General features: G+C 38.1%; 1 protein-coding gene across 1 annotated transcript in view; it reads left to right on the plus strand.

The window, feature by feature from the left end:
* The first annotated feature begins 875 nt into the window (after positions 1–875).
* Positions 876–19,160, plus strand: part of SUSD1 (sushi domain containing 1) — a 43,332-nt gene continuing 25,047 nt past the window's right edge. Inside the window, exons 1-9 of the mRNA XM_027652641.1 lie at positions 876–966; positions 1,605–1,736; positions 3,165–3,320; positions 3,959–4,111; positions 5,418–5,594; positions 7,445–7,624; positions 9,599–9,778; positions 17,125–17,219; positions 18,673–18,862. Of these exons, the coding sequence (XP_027508442.1) occupies position 966; positions 1,605–1,736; positions 3,165–3,320; positions 3,959–4,111; positions 5,418–5,594; positions 7,445–7,624; positions 9,599–9,778; positions 17,125–17,219; positions 18,673–18,862 (1,264 nt within the window). The 5' untranslated portion in view covers positions 876–965. The remainder of the gene's footprint in view (positions 967–1,604; positions 1,737–3,164; positions 3,321–3,958; positions 4,112–5,417; positions 5,595–7,444; positions 7,625–9,598; positions 9,779–17,124; positions 17,220–18,672; positions 18,863–19,160) is intronic.

Consider the following 19,160-nt stretch of genomic DNA (forward strand, 5'->3'; position numbering starts at 1 on the left):
TCCCTCGGTGGTGATGGCAAAGGCAGCCCGTGCTAGTGGTGGAGCAGCCCGTGGTGGGCGTCGTGCTTTGCACTGGCTGGCGGATCTCCTCGCCGCTCGGCGAGGGCTGTGGTGGCAGCAGCGTGGCCTGTCCGGCTGAGAGGGCCTGGCCAAGTCAGGAGCTCTGCCTGAGGGAACACATGGGTAGGACTGAAACCGTGAGGTGACTGTAGTGCTGGGGTGATAAAATGTGTGTTGCGATGGAGAAATAAGTAATTAAGTAGTAAAGGGGCACTGAGAGTCGACACATGTTTTTTGTCTCCTGGAGCAGCAATCTGAGGAGTATACTCCCAAGTCTTATCAGAAGATTGAGGTATCATGAGAAAGTTCTTACCATGGCTGTAAATCTAATTTTCTGATCTATGTTGGCTGCCATTGCATACTGACAGTTTTTGTTTTCTTATCAGAAGCACATATAAGTATATAAAAGCATGAATAATTAGGAGCAGGTATCTATGATGCTTCCCACAAGTCTTAAGGTGCTCAGAAATGCACTGTGAGTAAAACAAACCGTGTGCATGTGGAGGGACAGTTTTATCACAGTGATAAGCTAGAAGCTAAAAGTGTTCAGATGCCTTCTCCCTCCAGTTATGGTTATGTATTCAGACACCTTGTAAGGTAGTCAAAATTTTGGCTCTGCTATATATGCAGTGAGGTTTGTATTTGTACCAATTTGAGCTGTCTTAGAAGAGTAAAAAATTTCGCATTTCTGTGTCAAGCATCACGAGACATCTGCTTGTGCAGTTTAGTTATTTCTTTTAAAATGTAAAAATATGTAAGCATATGCATGCTTTGTCTACATTAAAGCCATCCATTCTGAGGTTTATCATTAGGAAAGTGAGTGCATATGTGAAGGTAACAAAAAGAGCTTACAAAACATGGACAAATTGAACATAATGCCATGAATACATGAATACAAAGAAGAGAGTAAGTTTATATTTTATTCTGATTTCATGTATGCTTATAGCCCTGTTAAATTACAGTAAATTAGGTTGTGTGTTGTATGCTGCTAAACCACTTTTAATATAAATTAGTTTCTAAAATGACTTTAAGTCATTTTACTCCTGGCAGCATTCTCAACCTTGTTTTATGAATAACATTTATACCATGTACATGTTGATGACACATGATTCAAGCAGATTGATAAGCAGCCCAGATGCCTATGTGTAAATAATAAGGAAAAAAACCCAAACACAAAAACCCCAGAGGAAACAGAAATCAAGACAAAAGGGAAACAAATTATTATGAAGAAAATATTAATAATATTGGATAGACCTATTTATTATATGCCTTGTAAGTCTTACTGACTGTTGGGAAGCTCTTTAGCTTGTTGTCAGAGAATACATGGATGGACAAAAATGTTCAGTGTAGTTATTTCGTTTAATCCTTCCTGTTTATTTTTCATCTTTAGTCTTTGAATACTATGACTGTTGTTTTCCAGCAAGTTTGAAAATGAGGTGGGAGAAGATAGGAGTCCACTTTACATTTCGTGCCTGTTACCCATACCAGGTCGCCCTTAAGGTCATCTAAAAAAAAAAAGTAATTGTGTCTTTTTGTTCTTAAAGTGATTGTGAACAGATCAGTTCCAGATGTCTGTGCAACTTGCCACATTCATGCAACATGTCATCAAATTGAAGGAAAAAGTGTTTGCATCTGCAACTATGGATTTGTAGGCAATGGAAGAACCCATTGTCAAGGTAGGCTGCCTGTGAATAAAGTGACAAGAAACTCAGTACATTTCTAAAATGCTCTTTGTCAAGTAATATTGATGAATTCTTCTATTAATGAATTCTTCAAAATGTGCTAAAAGCTTTGTCATTTCCAGATATATCTTCCCAAACATAGGATATGCGTGGATTGTTTCTCATTACCAAAAGATTACTACACAAGAAGTGTTGTTCAGCTTTGTTTTGTTAGTGTGGCTGATAGTGTTCTTTTACGACTATCTCATACATGACAAATCAATATGTGAATCAAAGAACACTGTCAAATACTGTGTCTGAATGTGTGTAATAGCTTACCACTGCTTAAAGGGGATGGTTCTCCACTGCTGATCTTTCACTCCGTCGCTTACCCTTCCTTCGCAAAGAACTGGTGGCTGCTGGACCCTGCACAGAGTTATCTCCTTATTGTAGGAGAAACATAGAATCTTAGAATGATTAAAGTTGGAAGGGACCTTAAGAGTCACCCAGTTCCAACCCCCCTGCCATGGGCAGGGATATCTTCCACTAGACCAGGTTGCTTCTCTGGGCGTCCTGTGCCACTGCCTCACCACCCTCACAGAAAAGAATTCCTTCCTAATATCCAATCTAAACCCACCTTCTCTCTGTTTAAAGCCATTCCCCTTGTCCTATCACTACAGGACCTTGTCAGAAGTCCCTTGCCAGCTTTCCTGCAGGTCCCCTTTAGGTACTGGAAGACCATCATAAGGAGTCCTTGGAGCCTTCTCTTCTCCAGGCTGAACAACCCCAACACTTTTGGTCTTTCCTTGTAGGAGAGGTGCTCCAGTCCTCTAATCATCTTCATGGCCTCCTATGGACTCACTCCATCAGGTTGATGTCCTTCAAATGTTGGGGAACTCAGAACTAGACACAGCACTCCAGGTGGGGTCTCACCGGAGTGGAGTAGAGGGGTAGAATCATCTCCCTCGACCTGCTTGCCACTCTGCTTTTGGTGCAACCCAGAACACACTTGGCTTTCTGGACTGCAAATGCACATTGCTAGGTCATGTCCAGCCTCTCATCCACCAACACCCCAAAGTCCTTCTTGGCTGCTCTTGACCCATTCTCTACCTGGCCTGTACTTGTGCTTGGGATTGCCCCCACTCAGGTGTTCCATTAAGTGCTGCAATCAGTGCATGCTGTAAGGAAGAGCAGAAGCAGAGAGCAGGGTCCTCTGGTTTCAGCAGCTCTTAGACTCATCAACTTGAGCTGTGTCATGAAACTGTTCATCCAGACATGACAACCTCTCTGGGTCTGAATATTTCAGCTTACTAGCAGTGTTTATTTCCCAAATAATTTACAGAGGAAAACAATAAGAAGTCTGGTTATACAAAACAGAGTGAGAAAGAGAGGATACTCCACTTTTCTTAATCTCTCTCTGATGTGTTTTAAATATATTGACAGATAAAGATGAATGCCAGATTGGAGCCAGCAAGATCTGTGGAAATCATACACTGTGTCATAATACACATGGAAGTTTTTACTGTGTTTGCCTTCATGGATACCGAGCCTCCAACAACAACAAGACATTTATTCCCAATGATGGCACAAACTGTACAGGTAGACATCGCAAAGAATCTTGAGCATGATGAATCCAGAACTTAATTTTTTACCACACCAGCCTTTCCCATCAGTGTAGAACTTACTTTCTAACACCATATCAGAGCACTTCCTATTGTGAATGCAAACACTTACTTGACATCCAGGTTCCTAAGAGCTGTGAATTGGTTCAATTTTACATTCTCTGTTACGTTACAAATCATTGCTTCAGAGTCACATTCAAACAATGATCTTTCCAGAATAAGAAGGAGCCGGATTAAACAAAATCATACTTGAAATTCCCCAGAATGTCACATTTGTGTTTAGTGTAGAATATTAGCCAGTTCCTTGTTATAATGAACTGTTACAACTAATCAAGATATGTGCAGACACAGGATTTTTCTGGGGTTGTTGTAACAGCAGAGAACATTGGAAACTCTTTGTCAAGTAAACCAGAGATAATTCAAAAGATAGATAGCTAGAAAACTGAAAAAATCCTCTTTCCAGATGCTTAAAGACCACACAATTATAGGTTCCTTTGTTTTAGCAGAAGAACCATCAGAAGCCATGTAGAACTCTTCATGGAAGAGTAAAGCTTGGGCCCTATATTAATTAATTTCTTTAAATTGAATTGCATGTATTTTTTTCTGAATTTTTAGATATAGATGAATGTGAGGAGTCTGGGCTGTGTGGTCACAATGCAAGATGTGTGAATACTGAGGGAAGCTACAAGTGTTACTGCAATGATGGTTATAAATTAGAAAATGGAGAGCGTTCTTTTCATCCAGATGGAAACAGAGTTTCATGCAAAGGTGAGAGTCTTTGGATGCTGTTTTTGCTAGCAAACAAAATCAGTTGTTACGTGACACAGTAGTAACTGCTCTGGACTATGCTTGTAAGTCTGAAAGGCAGAAGCTTTATCTCTGGGCTTTACTTCCTGTATATTTTTTTTCTTCTTCTTCTTGGGTTCAGTTTGTTTCAGTGATGTCTGGATTGTAGAGTCAACACCAGATATGATTCCTACGTGTTCTCATCAGTGCTTCAGGTGCACTCTTGGTCAGAGAAGCTTGATAATGCCATGAAGGTGATGTAGTTAGTTTCTGAATAGAAAGGAAGTGTGGTGTAATCCACTTTTTTATATAATCACACTGCATGAAGGGAAAGGGGAGACTAAGTAGCTGGTAAGAGATTAGCTGAATGAAACAAGCCCAGGGGAGAGGAATAAAAAAATAAATTAAACTGTTTACTGCATACTGTGTCCCCTGCATGAATAAACTGTTCTGTTTTTCTTGCCATAACAAAAAAATGCCCAACCAAAACCAAGTTTCCAATTTGAAAATTCCTCTTTAGTGTAGGTTTTCACAGATGCAAATTGCTAGCAGTGTAAGCTGTAGATGTCAGAGTATGTAATGAACCCAGGCATTCCAGGTTGAAGGAGCTGCCTAGATTATATCCAGCCTTTATTTCTGAATTATTGCCAGAACTGTCAATAAAGCTCACTGCCTGTAATTTCCTAGTGTTCCTGACTGGAGTGCTCTGCTTTGTTTGCCAAAATTGCTGATAACCCTGCTTATCTCATTGACTTTCCTCTCCATATTCTGTGGTAGTGTATCTGTACTGACGGTGTTGCAGAGTCGGACAAGGGAACCCTGTCAAGCAGATGTACCAAAGGAATGTAGCTTTCATATGCAAGCTGGTTCAGTGAGATGAAGGAATTGAGGGGTAGACCATTTAATTGCCTCTTATCCACAGTGCCTCACTTTCTCTGTGCATAGCGAAATAAAGCTGTGCACTGGAGCCTGAAATTTTCCTCTGGTGTTAAAGCATCATTCAGCTGTTGCTGTAATGAGAGTGGCACATGCCAAGCACCATCACATTGCAGTGTTGCTGTTTTGGTGTTGTGAATGGCTCCAGCTATATGTTAGTAAGGATGTAGCTCAATAACTTGTTCTCTGTGTTCTTCCAAATGTGTGCGGGACTAATCTTCTGCCCTTTTGGCAGCTTCTCAGATTCATCAGATCAGGTATATTTTGTGGCCATCTAGTTCAACTCATTTTGAGGTGGTCAAGTGTTGAGATTTTTGTACTTGTGAGATCTTTTAACCCAGTCTCTTTGCAGAAATTGGATGTGGTTCCCCCCCTGAAATGAAGCACGGATACATTGTGGGGAACTACAGCTTGCTACCAGGAAGTGTGGTTCATTACGAGTGTCAAGAAGGGTTTTACAGCAACGAGGGCAAATTCTCATACTGCACTGCAAATGAAACTTGGGAGCCTGCCACTTTAAGCTGTGAAGGTGAAGAGAGTCTGAATTATTTTTAAAATTCTTCATTTAAGGGGGTTTAAGCATGGGAAGTGTGTTTGTGGAGACAGTGGTCTATTTTCTCAGTTTGAGAGATAGTTTTGTCAAGATATGACTATTTGCAAAAGAAGGATAGGAGAGGTTATTGTCTACCTCTTCTTGTTAGTGTAGTGATATTTTCAATGCTAGTCCATACATTTTTATCGATGTGTCCTGCCTGTGAACTGAGGCCTAGAAAACAACTAGATTTCTGTAACATTTCATGGGATAGGCCGCTAACTTGGAAATCATCAATGACCTCTCATGGAAAGACCAATTTTTCTGACACCTTGTGAAGTTTTTTCTGAAGGTTCGCTGTAGATGCAAAAGAGAGGCATCATAGCCCTCTTCATCCCTGGGTGACCTTCATGAATTTAAGAGCATTTGTGCATAAGCAAACACTTTCACATCTCTGAAACATTAAGTTTCCTGTGACCGTCTTTAAAACTTCCACTTGCTTTGGTGTTCTAATTGCCCATTCTGTTGAAATATTACTACTTAAAAGTGCGGGATTGACTTTGTGTTCCTGTGAATAGTTAGAAAATCTGCACATTCCCTTTTTCTTTTTTTTTTTCCTTTGAGAGTGGATAGAAATGTAATGTTTCTCTGTGTGTCTATGGGAAGTGAATAAATTAAAATAAAGATGCTGAACCAATGTGGCTGGGAAAACCAAAATATTAAATATCACCAGAAAATTCATAAGAAAGAAAAGATAAAATAATTTAATACTAAATTACTGGCATCAGAAATAAAACAATTGAAATAACATTTTCTCCAATAAATAAATAAAAGAACAATGACTTTTAAAACAAAAAGGGAGTCCCCAAAGTTTCAAGTGGTCCCTAAAGAAAGATTGTAGAATACAATCCTTGTGAGTTGTTGGTATGTTTATTTTTTTGTTAATGTTTTTCAAAACTTGCTTTTTCATGTGATTTTTTAATTCTGCAATCAGACAGTAGGTCAGTTCAGATTTTCTGAACACATCTCTTATATTTAATTGAAATAAAATACATGATACACCAAGAAACAGCCCATAAGTCTAAAATGACAAACTTATTTCCCCTTTGTATTGCAAGCTCTTTTCCTGGATTTCAATTAGGACTTCTCTTTTTGTAAAACCAGCAAACCTGATTTTTTTTTTTAATACTAGTAAAGGTACTTTTAAATAATTTGCTTTTTCCAGGTGCTGCTTGACTTTGTTTTTTGTATTTGCCAATGACAACTCGGCATGTTAGTGAATACAGCAACTATTACAGTGCATTTTGAACATCACATAGACTCCTGCCTTAGCAGGAAGTTTTACTATTGGCATGCTGTAACCTTTTCTATGGTTTTGCATTTTTATGATCTTTGTATACTTTTTTCAGATTTTGCTTTTTAAAGGCAGTTTCTGCTCATCTGCCTCCCTCTGAATTGTTGCTCACTGCAAATTGTATAGAACCAGCTTGCCACATGTAATCAGGTTTGTAAAAGCAGGGGAATCTTTAAAGATAGAAAAGAAAACCAGAAGTTTTCCGTATACTGGCAGCTAGACTAAGGAAGGAGTCATAGAGTTAGCATACCATTTGGAAGGAAAGGCAGAAAGGTGATGTCATTTTATTTGGAAGCAGATCTGGAGTAGCTACAGCACTGTCAGTCATAATGGAAATGTTGCAGAGGACATCAGGGAGTGTTGGATTACTGCAGGAGAAGAGGGTTAGCTGGTATAGGTAAGGATAAGGGTAAACTCCCTTGCGGGAGTGCAGCTGTCATTACTCCTGCTGGTTGACTAACAAGGTTATTTTCCTCTTCTTTTGTATCCCTAGGTGTGGACTGTGGGGTTCCACCTTCTGTTTTGAATGCACGTCAAGCATTTGTAAGTGGGACCACATACAGAAGTGAAGTTACTTACAATTGTCTTCCTGGTTACTTGATTGCAAGCGGGAATTGGACTGCAGTCTGTAATGCCGAAGGACAGTGGGATGGTCCTGATTTGGTGTGCAAAGGTAAATAAAATCTGCCTTCAGATTTGTTTAGCATAGGTACTGTTTCAGCCACTGTTATTAATAGCCGTTATCTTCTGTGTGCATTAGGTTTATGCAGTCTTCTGGCATAGGAAGTTCAGTCCCAAAACAAAAAACATATATTACATGGTTTTTTTTAATTCTGTGTTGCTAAGGAAGTTGCAATAAATTGTTAATAGTTAACATTCTAAGACCATAATCCCAGTGCGTGTTGGGCATTGCAATTACCAAGAGATGAAAATTCAGCCTTAATTGCTAACATTTTTCTAGTTCAATATCTACTCTGTGATTGAAGCCACTACACAGAAATTGAACTGATTTGTCATTAGCATCCCCTCAAAATTCTTATCTTCAGAAAGTTTCAAGCTGCAAACTGTGATTGCTCAAGCATGCTATTGGTATTTCAGATGAGTCAAATCCCTTATATTACTGTAATTTGGGAGATAGCCTAAAATGTTCCTCGATAAGATGAATCACAGAGGTACTTTTTTTTTAAAAAGTATTTTACCCAGTAAAGTTTGAAGTGTTGTTTTAATCTGAGCTCATATTATTAATAAGAAGCCTCAGAGTAATTACATTCTTTAGTCAGTTTTCATACAGGCACAGCTTCACTTTTGTTGCATGATTAATATCTCTTCAGCTTGATCCAGTAGGATAAAGTTTTCTGCTTATTGCAGTAAAATATAAGTTACAAAGACTCTGTACTTTTAGAGTCTTCTTTAGTATTCTTGTTCTAGGTTACGAGTCTAAATAGAAGGTTTGCAGTGCTACACAGAAATGTGCTGCACTTCAGTCTGCTTACAGAATGTCTTTGGGTGGGTAGCTGGAACTAAGCAGCAGGAATTTTTATATCTCATCACACACTGTTCTGTAAGTTAAACATATGCTTTACGTGTGCGTTAGTTATTCTAAAGCTTGTTCTGATGACTTATAATAGATACATACATTCATACACATTGGGGTATGAAAAGGAAGGTAGTCATGGTGGATTGGATGTGGGCGTATTGCCCATTGCAATACATAATGTTTAATTTTTTTCTTTAAAGGTTGTACAGATCACAGTTCTATAAACTTTGGTTCTTACTTCTTTGCTCTCTTTTTTTTTTGAGAAGAATTTCAGAATCACTTAAGATTATTAAATGGTTTTAAAAGCACTTGTTTTCTGCATATAAGCTTTAGTGAAGGTAAGATTTTAATTCTTAGAGTGTTTGCTTCTTGTAACTGAAGTGATGCAGAATCCCTTATTGGGGTTTAATGTCCACTGTGGATTTAAAAGCGCATTTTAATCCTAAACTAAATAATATTGTTCCATTTATTTTATCTTCATTTTTATTTTTTTTATTCCCCAATTTTATTATGAAGCCCCTGAAAACTGAGCAAATGAATTAATTTATAGGTTCATTATCCCAAATTTCTAATTATCTGTAAGGTGGTTTGAATAGTCCATCAGATTTTCCCTCAGAAGTGCTCCTCCTGCTTGTGTGTAGCAGCTTCTTTTTTTCAAAGCTTGAATTAAATCCACTGACGAAGGAACATGACCTTCTTGATGCTATTCTTTAATGTCACTCCTTGGACCATATGTCTTTTTTCATATCTACTGTTACTAATAGGTAAAATAAAGGAATAAATAGCATGTGGGGATAAGAGAGTGTTATGGGAAGATAGATCTATTTATAAAAAATTTGCTTAGAGATCCTTGCTCTCCATTTCTAATCAGGATACTTTGTTTTATTTTATGGTTCATCCTGTAGGATAAATCCCCCATCCTGCTAGAAGGTCTCCAGTCAAAATTTTGGGTTCTGGTGAACTGGCCTGGCTTCTAGAAGTCACTAAGAAGTGAGAAAAAGTGAACTGTTAATTACTTGCTGGGACAGTTCATCCCTCCATCTTGAACTCTTTGATATACCTTGCCTGCTTTCCTTTACAGGTTTGTTTTCCTGTTTTCCTCTCTTCCAGAAATAGACTGTGGCAAACCTTTGCTGATTCCACACACAACAGTGACCTGGGATAACTCTACCACTCTGTGGAGCAGAGTGTACTATCAGTGTAAAGAAGGATATTATTTCAGTGGAGACAAGAATTTTTCAGAATGCACAGTAGATCAGTCATGGGAGAATATTACATACACATGCAAAGGTAAAAATTACTGTAGGAAGTTGCTGTGAATTGCTGTGCAATTTAAATAGTTTGTCGTTCCTGTTTTGAAGGTAGAAAGAAGAGGAGGAAGGATGAAGGCAAGAAGTGCCCTTTTAATATATGATGTAGGGAACATGGTGGTACTTTTGGATGAAAAAGTTGTGGAAGAGAGTATTAACCATCCAGCAGCCTCTGGTGGATGCCACAGATCTTTCTGTAACTGCCTAGCTTTTTACCTCAAACAGAAAGGGACTAATGCAACTGGGTGTTCATTGCTGCACTGAGAACCTGCAGCTTTAAAAGCCCATGGAGCGTCACCAGAGAGGCAGCAGGCATTTAATGATATTTTCTTGTGGATCTAATACTGTAAAGTGCACTGCAATGAAAGTAATGGAAATACTATTCAAACCTTTTTTCTCCTTCTTTTTTTTTTTTCTTTTCTCATAACGACCAAGGCAATATTTGTTCATGATTGCCTTTACAGCCTAGATCTAGTTGTCTAAATTTCAGTACAGAATGATTTTCTTAATCAAGAATGAGTCCTGAGAAGGGGGACCCGTAATGAAGTTGTTGCCATGCTGTGGGCTTGGAAACAGACATTTCAATAATAGCAAAAAATAACAGATGTTTTGGACTATGACTTGTGCTTCTTAGTGTTCTTCTGCATCCTAAGAAAGAGGTGTCACGTGATAGTTCTACAGCTGTCCTTACTTGTTCTTAAGTAGCAATGCTGTCTTTTGCAGACAATAATGTTCATTTAGCTTTGTAACATCCTCATGTTCCTCAAAGAGTCTAGAAGTATGTCCTTGACTGCTACCACTTCACTTTACAGAATAACTGCGTGATGCCTCTCTTGCTGCACTTGACATCTTGAGCATTCACTGCGAATATAAAACATGTGACATAAAACAAAATGAGCATTCAGAAAAGCAGTTCTCTCAGCATTTATAGTGCCTAAATAAAAATGAACTGCCATCGTTAGAAGTCATGATTCATATTTCATTTAGGCAATTTGCGTGGCTGTACTTTGTGAATTGGTTTTGAAGACAACATTGTGTAGAGTGGCTAAGTTAAATCAGGTCTGTCAGTCTTGGCATTAACAAGAGTTCTGTCTTGAGCGCTCTGAAGCTTTGGAGGGCCTGAACCTGCAGACTGCACTCACTCAGGCTTATCATGGGTTTCAGCAAGAGCTTTGCCAGAGGCAAAGTGTAGACTCCAGCTTTAGCTGTTGCATCAGAGGCCAAAAAAAAGTCAGACATGGTCAAGTAGAATAGCAAAAAAGCACTTATGAAAGTAGCCTAAATAGTCCAGTCTCCTTTAAAAAAACTTAATCAGGGACTGGAAATTAGTACAAAGGAATTGTATCTTCTTGACTTCTGCATTTTTCGCATCTGCTAGAGGTAACAAATGTACCAAAATACTTCAACATGAAATAAACTTTCTGTTTTGGTATTGATTCCTTTGAGATATACCTGCTCTTAAGAGTGTGTATAATTAATCAGTAATTCCCATTAAAATTAGAGGAAGTCATGTACGGTTTCCTAAATAACTTATAATAGAAGTTGGAAAACCTCTTGTCTTTTCCTGCTGCCTGAAAAACTGCATTAGAAATAGGGAAGTTAATAGAACATCCTCAGGAAACTGTCTTTGACAAATAATTTCTTCATTTCTTAGAAAGTGATTGCTACGGAATGCCCTTTATTTGCATTGTCTGTTTGGATATCTGATAAATGTGTGTATGTGTGTGAGTACCATTATTTTTAAATATTAAAAATTTGCTTAAAAAAATTAGTTTTACCAGTGATGATGATTGGATTAAACCATCAGTAAAATGTGGCAATAGTCAGCTGGATTACAGTCTTTCTTTACCAACCCTTGATTTGTATACATAAATCAGGAGACTGAAGTGCAGAGAACATTAATATTAAATACCTGCTGTCCATTATGCTCAGTGTGTGAGCCTGAACATCCTGTATAGGTTGTCCTTGCAGAACTTCTTTGCGTGTGGAGTAGGAGTGCTTGGTTCCACAGAATCGTAGAATCATTAGATTGGGAGGGACCTGTGGAGGTCATCTAGTCCAATCCCCCTGCCAAGGCCGGGTCACCTAGAGCAGGTGACACAGGAGCGTGTCCGGGTGGGTTTTGAATGTTTCCAGAGAGGGAGACTCCACGACCTCCCTGGACAGCCCGTTCCTGTGCTTTGCCACCCTCAGTGTAAGGAAGTTCTTCTGCATGTGGAGGTGGAACTGCTTGTGTTTTAGTTTGTGGCTGTTGCTCCTTGTCCTGTCACTGGGCACCACCGAAAAGAGTCTGGCAGCTTCCTCTTGGCCTGTGCCTTTGAGATGTTTGTTTTCATTTATTTAATTGCAAAACCAGTGTGCTGTTGACTCCAGGCACATGTTGTATTAAGCTCTGGTGAGATTTTATGGTAAAACTGGGACCTTTTTCTCAGAGTGAAAATGAGATTCACATGTGGGAATGATATTTTGGTTTGTTTCAGGGAAGGGCTTTGCCTATAAAGCACTGTAGCATGCAGTGGTGGAATACAAGATAGTTGGAAACAAAAAGCTAGCTTTTCCCATTGTGAATTTCAGAGCAGAAATTGTCAGCCTTAATATTTCTCTCATCAAGTGAGGTTGTTCTGAGTGTAGCTCAGAATAAGACATTAGGTAATGTAAGACTTACAGTTGCTTTTATTTTTATGAAAGAGGAAAATATAAAATAAAACCTTGCCACTAGTTTTTCTTTTTGAGTGGATTCCACAAAGCACTATGAAGCACTTGATAAATTTTTAAAATTTTTGATAAATTTTGATAAATTTGATAAATTTTTAAAATTCATCATGGCTTTAAAAAGGGCAGAAAACAGCTGATTCGTGCTTTGGCTGTCTATTCAAGTTTCTTCCTGAATCTGTACTTGCAGCATACTGCTGTTTTTCACAGCCATATATAAATAATTCATGTCAACAGTTATGAGCTTAGTAGAAAAGTTATCACATCTGTGGGCACTGATTCAAGACCCATGGTTCTGTAGGAATAAGAACATGGTCAAACCATTAGGATTATACAGTCATCAATGAAAAGGATCTGATTGTCCTGAGATCTTGTAAATGCCTAATGTGATACATACAGACATTTGGTAATCTGATAATTTCTTTAATTGCCTGAGAAAACACAGGTGGAATGGAAGATGCTACTTCTCAGATCAAAGTGATGCAATCCAGTTAAAGCAAACAAAAGTATAGCTTTTTGCAGGACTGTTTATGTTTGAAACTCAATTAATAATTACCCTCTTTGTGATGACAAGTGCCAGTCTTAGGAAGCTCTTTCAGTTTGGGAGTAGATTGCATGCATTTCTAATTGCAGCCCATCTATTTCCATCTAGTCTGACACCCTTGATTGGCCCATCTTTCCTCTGTAAGTATGCTCACAATTGTATCTGTTACATTTTTGTCAGTCTGGTTCAACACACAAATTACTCTGCTCCTGATTATTTCTGGGTAATATTTTTAAACCAAGGGAAGTACTAAATCGTTAGCTACCTGTCTGCTGCTTCTTGAATGATCATATCTGCCTGCAGCTTTGCTGTTTCTTTTTAGGTTTCCTCTATGTAAAGTTTAGGGCTGAAGGTGAAAACCTGATGAAATTTGGCAATCCTAGTTAAAATGAAAGCAAGTATGTTACTCAAAATGTGAAAAACTCATAAAAACCTACCTGAAAGTTACAAATAATGAAGATACATCTTTGTAAAGTAAATTCCATATGTATTTTCAAAGGCTACTGTGCAGGAGTTTGTCCTTATGCACTGAAGCAGTGTGAGCAGAAGTTCTCTAGAGATGTTGTTTGCTCTCATTTAATTTCTCTGTCTGAAGACTGTGTGGTCCATATTAGTAGCAGATGATGTTTGCTCTGTCTTTCGCTGCTTTCACAGAATTGAACAGGCAAAATGCCCAAAAAAAATCTAATACCTGGATTTTTTCTCTCCCCAAATTTTCATGTATGTATGGGAATTGGTGGGAAGAGCTCTGTGAGTGAACTTCCATGTGTGGATGCCCTTTTAGCTACTTGCTGAAGATAAATGTCAAAGTGGAGCCGGTCTTATCTGCTTTCTGGTAAATTCTGGTTTTTCACGCAGGTTCAAAAATACTTCACTGATAAGATGTATCTTGAGCTGAGGTCAGTGGTAGTGAAATGTTCTTTCAGCTGAAGACAAGTTAATTGTGTATGTGAAAGAAGTCATGTGTTTTTGATGGCTATTCAGGCACAGTGGTATGTGTGTGACTTCTTTTATTTTTTTGTGAATCAGCAAATAATAACATTGAGTACTGGGTCCTGAACTCACAGAGACTGCTAAGCAAATTGTTAAGGCTGGTCCTCACGGCACAGTGTTAAGACAGAAGAACATGATAGGACAGGCATTTATGCTCTGGCTGTAAGTGCTGTGAAGTTTTTCCCAGACACTCAAGCACAGAGGGAGGCCCTCATTCCTACTAGAGCTTTAAAAGCAGAGTAAGCAAGACTGAGAGCTTCACTCCTTGTTTTCCTTCTTTGAATTGATATATTTGGTTTTCTTAACATTGTTTCTCCCTTTTTGACACTTGCTGGTGCTGTTGAATCACTTTGCTTGTTTTTTTGCATTCTGCAGTTTCTGTTCTGTTCAGCAGCACCTGTCTTTCCTGGCTGCCAACAGCGAGGTGCTATTTGTATCTCTCCATCCTATCCCAAATTTGCCTTTCAGTGTTTGACTCTTTCAGGATCTTCCACCCTTGTGCTCTGGTCCCTAGGTATTTATTTGCATATTATTTCTAGGTCTCTTTCCCTTGGGATGGGAAGGAGATTGTGAAGGCAACTTGAAGGTCGGTGGAGTAGCAGAGACATCCACTGGCCTTGGTTAATCACAAGTTGAAACTTATAGTGCTGAGGTATGGGAATATTGAAGGTGTTTGCTTATGCTGTCTCATTTGTGAGGCTGAGTGTAAGCTGTTGACCAAAATCAGATGCATTTAAGATCTGGATGTTACTGTCTGCTAAGATGTCACACTGAGGCCACCACATATAGTGTGTTTCACAAACGGAATTCCCAAGCTCTAGAAGTCGCTGGCTCTGTTAGATTTCACAGGAGCACTAGTGTGTCAAGAAACCTGTCTCCCTTTAGTAGCAAGAATAGTTTTTTCAGAGATACCTTTCTGCTGTTATTGGATACCATGTTTATATTATTGGGATTAATATTAAACCAAGTATTTTCTGTGTATTTGGTTATCTGAACAAAGAGTATGTGATCTGTAGGAATAAAGGAGGAAAACTGGTCTCTTCAGGAGCCCAGGATTTTGTTGTATTTGGTCTGTACAGCTTTTCATGCTCTTTCACTCACACCTATGTGAAATGAAAACTTTTGAAAAAAAGTCTACCAGCTATTCTGTGAAGGTATGGTAAACATATGGTAATTATGTGGTGGTCTTGTCCTTCTTCTTGTCCTCCTTAAAATTCAGAAAGCCTGACAAAAAATTGATTTAGTTACAGGAAAAAAAAAACCTACTAGTTCTGCTTTCTTCCTTCCAAGGAGGCAACATAAGATTTCTTTCCTTGCTTGAATACCCAGCATGATCACTTTTGTTGTTTGCTGCTTTATTTTGCTTTATAAACTCATTAGTCAAGTTCCAGATTTTCTTGTTCAACAGTCTTGGAAATTATTCCTCCTTGCTCCCTGCCCCCCCCCCCCGTTATGCATTTTAATTCAGATCTCATGGATGTGCAAATGTTTTCCCTCTGTCTGTGAGTGATTTTTGTCATCCAGTCTTCTAAAAAACATGTCTCATTTAAAGGATACAACAACTGAACATAATCTTTTGCTTTGTGTTGGTACAGAAGTCTTATCTACAGTTTTTGGACAGTACTGTGAAACAGATATCAATAGTTATAAGCAGCACTTAGATGCAATTAATCACAGAACCTTTTGTAAGGAAATTTGTTTTAGAGGACACACAGATTAATCATTTCTCTTCTGGAGACATGGAAGCTTTCAACAGCATTTTCATATTTAATGAGTGCAGAATAGAGGAGTTAAAATTAGTTGGGAGATAAATTCATCTGGTTAGTGAGGCGTCTATTTTTTGAATATATGGAGGGGGATATAATATTAGAAAACAGTTTTATGGCAGTATTAATAATCAAAAAAAGGAAAGAAAAAGTGCTGCAAAATACATAAACAGTTGCACTTTAGTTCTAAATAACTGCCTACAAATAGGTATGTTAGAAACTATTGATGTATTAATTTATTTTATGACAACTTGATTCACATGTGCTAGAAGGGGGCCTTGTGAGATGGTAATGAAGTTTACATACAGAGGAAGAGTGCCTTGGTCTGTGCTTGCTTTCGCAGCAGGACATTACACAAGGTGTTTTATTAATATTTCAAAGTATCTACCACTGCTGTCCTATAAATTCCCTTCAATTTTTCAGCAGCCCATAAGGGCTTTTCAGCTTAGAATCTAGATGAGGTTGGATTTGTAAGACCTTGGTGGTGTATTAAATGTAATAATAAAATGTGGTAGTAGGACAAAGGAATGACTATTTGAAGGCTGGTGAGTGAAAGAAGAGGAGCAAATACATTCACTGTCAATCTGAGCTGTGATCAGAAGGAGCTTTGTCCTTGGCTCTGTGAGGATGCTTGTCATGTGAGAGCAACTGCGCTGTGTGTGATGACAGCAGTGAGAGAACTGCCTAAAAAAAGAGTGGATGAGTTGAGCTTCCTGGCCATACTCTTTCTCTGAGGCATAAGCCTACTCTTAAAAGTGTGTGAGTTAACGCAGGTATGCTGAGGGATGTATCTCTGCTTGCTACAACGGTACTTCCTACATGCTTTATTCTGTGGCCTTCACTCTTTTAATCTAGTGTTTGTCTTGAGAAGTGTTTTATTGTGATGGTGTGATTTAATTTTATTTATTAAAAAAACAAGAAAAAATTTCAATAGCTTTTAAAAAGCAACCAAAATAAATAATGAACCAAAACATTGATTCAGCTACAAGTAGGATCTTTTCCAGTCTACCACAGAAGCTTTCTTAAAAGTCATGGTTCAGTTTATGTACTCCTTGCTGTGTGTTTAAAGACTTCACAGTCATTATTTTACAACATGCTTCTTCCTTTAGCCTGTTATTTTAAGTTTAGGAGCCAACACAATTAAGAGAAGATTTTCTTCCTAACGTGCCTACCTTGTTTGGTTTTTTTCTGTTTAGGAAAAATACAAACTAACAAAAAACATAGAAAAATGAAAAATAAACAGTTGTTCCAAACTTAAGATTTGCATGAGAAATAATGATTTTCCTTCTGTGTTCATGTTTTTGCTCACAGAAGAGGAATTATTCAGTAATTTGTCCATATTCAATGAAACATGTGTGAAGTGGCAAAGGAAGACTGGAAGACTGGGAATGCAGAAAATGTACACAGTAAGTAGGGCAGTATTTGAAGTATTTGAGATGGAAATAACTTTGTTCTGGTTAATTCTGCTAAACTAACAGTGGATATTTGTTTTGTGGGTTTTGTTTGTATGGTAATTTGTCTGGATCTTCCCAGTGAAGCACCTAAAAACCTAACCCAGATGGCTGGGTTAGGAAAGAAAAAAAATTAGATCTTAAAGTTAGGTGCAAAACTCAAAATCTTGGGAGTCCCATTCCAGTAAGTCACCTAAACACCTGCTTGAATCCGTAAGAAATTTCAGCATAAGTTTATGCGTCAGTGAATTCTGTTGCAGAGCTTAAGCTCAAATTGCCACAGAAAACATTGTAAAACTTGGGCTCTGTCCCTATCTGTGACCCAAGCATTTTAAGTGAAAAGTGTATCACTTAGAGATACTGGATGTAACTTGTTTTAGAAATGCAGAGTATATTGAAATAATGTGCCTTGCTCAAAAGGTTCAACTTTTCCCCCCCCAACTATAAGCATAAGAATAAAAAAGTAATAAGAATTTCCATGTTTTGACAATAACATCCCAAGAAAGGTTTGGGGGTTTGAGGGGTTTTTTTAAGTATGTACAAATAAGGAAAAAAATAAAAAGGGGATTATTTAGGGTCTCCAGGGTAGGTACTTTAATGTGGAAAATACATTTAAAGACTGGGTAATAATTTTGGAAAACAACCCATCTCTCTCCTCCTGTGTTATAAGCCAATATATTTTTAGTTTCTATACTTTTATTGAGGACTGCTGAGATGGAAAAAACAGCTTCCCAGTTCCCCTAACAGTTCAAAACTGGTTTTTATGTACCCAGTGGTAATGGGCAAGCTGTCGATCTCTGATATAATGTGCTCTATGCACATGCTCTTACCTGAACTCAGCTGTCTGCAAGACACTTCGGAATAGTCTAAGTAGGTAAGTTTTTTCTGTCCCTTCGTGTCATACAAACAACAAATTTATTTTCCAGTGCACTGGGACAATCTTGACAAACAATGTCTTTTATCCATGTTTGGCATTCAGTATTTCTACTGCTTCTGTAGGGCAAGGGGGAAAACTGGAAAAAAAGAAAGAAAGTAACAAATAGATGTAGTTTCTATCTGTGTGCTATAAATAAGAAACAGTATTTGTTTACATCTTATTATTTGTGTCGGAGTTATTTGCAGGGTCCACCAAAGATTGCTAATAGATTGGATTAGATTCCGTAATAGATTCTTCTATTTGTTGCAGAAATATAGGGAAAAATAGGAATAATTTTAACAGCCAGAAGACACTAAAGATCCATCTTGTAGCACCAAAACATTTAGTCAAAAACCTATTTTTTTGCTTGAAATGATCTTCTAAAACAGATGTAACCCCACATTCTCTTTAAGAACTAGTAGGATTAAATGAACTAGTATTTTGAATTTTGGATAGCCACAACCAATTGCACTATCATTTTTGTTCCAATAGTTTCATATACTAGGCCAGAGATGGGATGAGAAGATATTCTCAGAAGATGTGATGTTTAACATCAGTACAAGTGAAGATAATCCACAGGTGTGTTTAGAGCTGAACTCTGGCCGTAACTACATTGTGAATATTACTACCATCTCTTCCAAAAACATCACTGTCTCAGTTACAGTATCAGTTCAGACAAAGGGTAGGTTGTGTTTTTTATTCTCTGTGCTTATAAAAGAACTTACTGTGCTGCAGAGTTCACTGATTTGAGTCTAGCAGACAGGAAAATGGACTGTTTCCTAGACTTCGTAATTCTTTATGCTGACTACAAACATGTAATCACTGTCAGCATACTCTTTTTCTGCAAAACGTTTTTCTTTCTGCTCACTGTGGCCATTACAAGCAGAACAGTGGCAGTATAAGTGCCCTTTGGAAAGATTTGGCAAACCTTTCCAAAGAGCTTTTTCAGGATTTGCCTTCTGGCTGAGGCAGGATTGGTT

The sequence above is a fragment of the Corapipo altera genome, unplaced genomic scaffold (genome assembly GCF_003945725.1).
Source record: "Corapipo altera isolate COAL_440 unplaced genomic scaffold, ASM394572v1 61286, whole genome shotgun sequence".
Lineage (NCBI taxonomy): Eukaryota > Metazoa > Chordata > Aves > Passeriformes > Pipridae > Corapipo > Corapipo altera.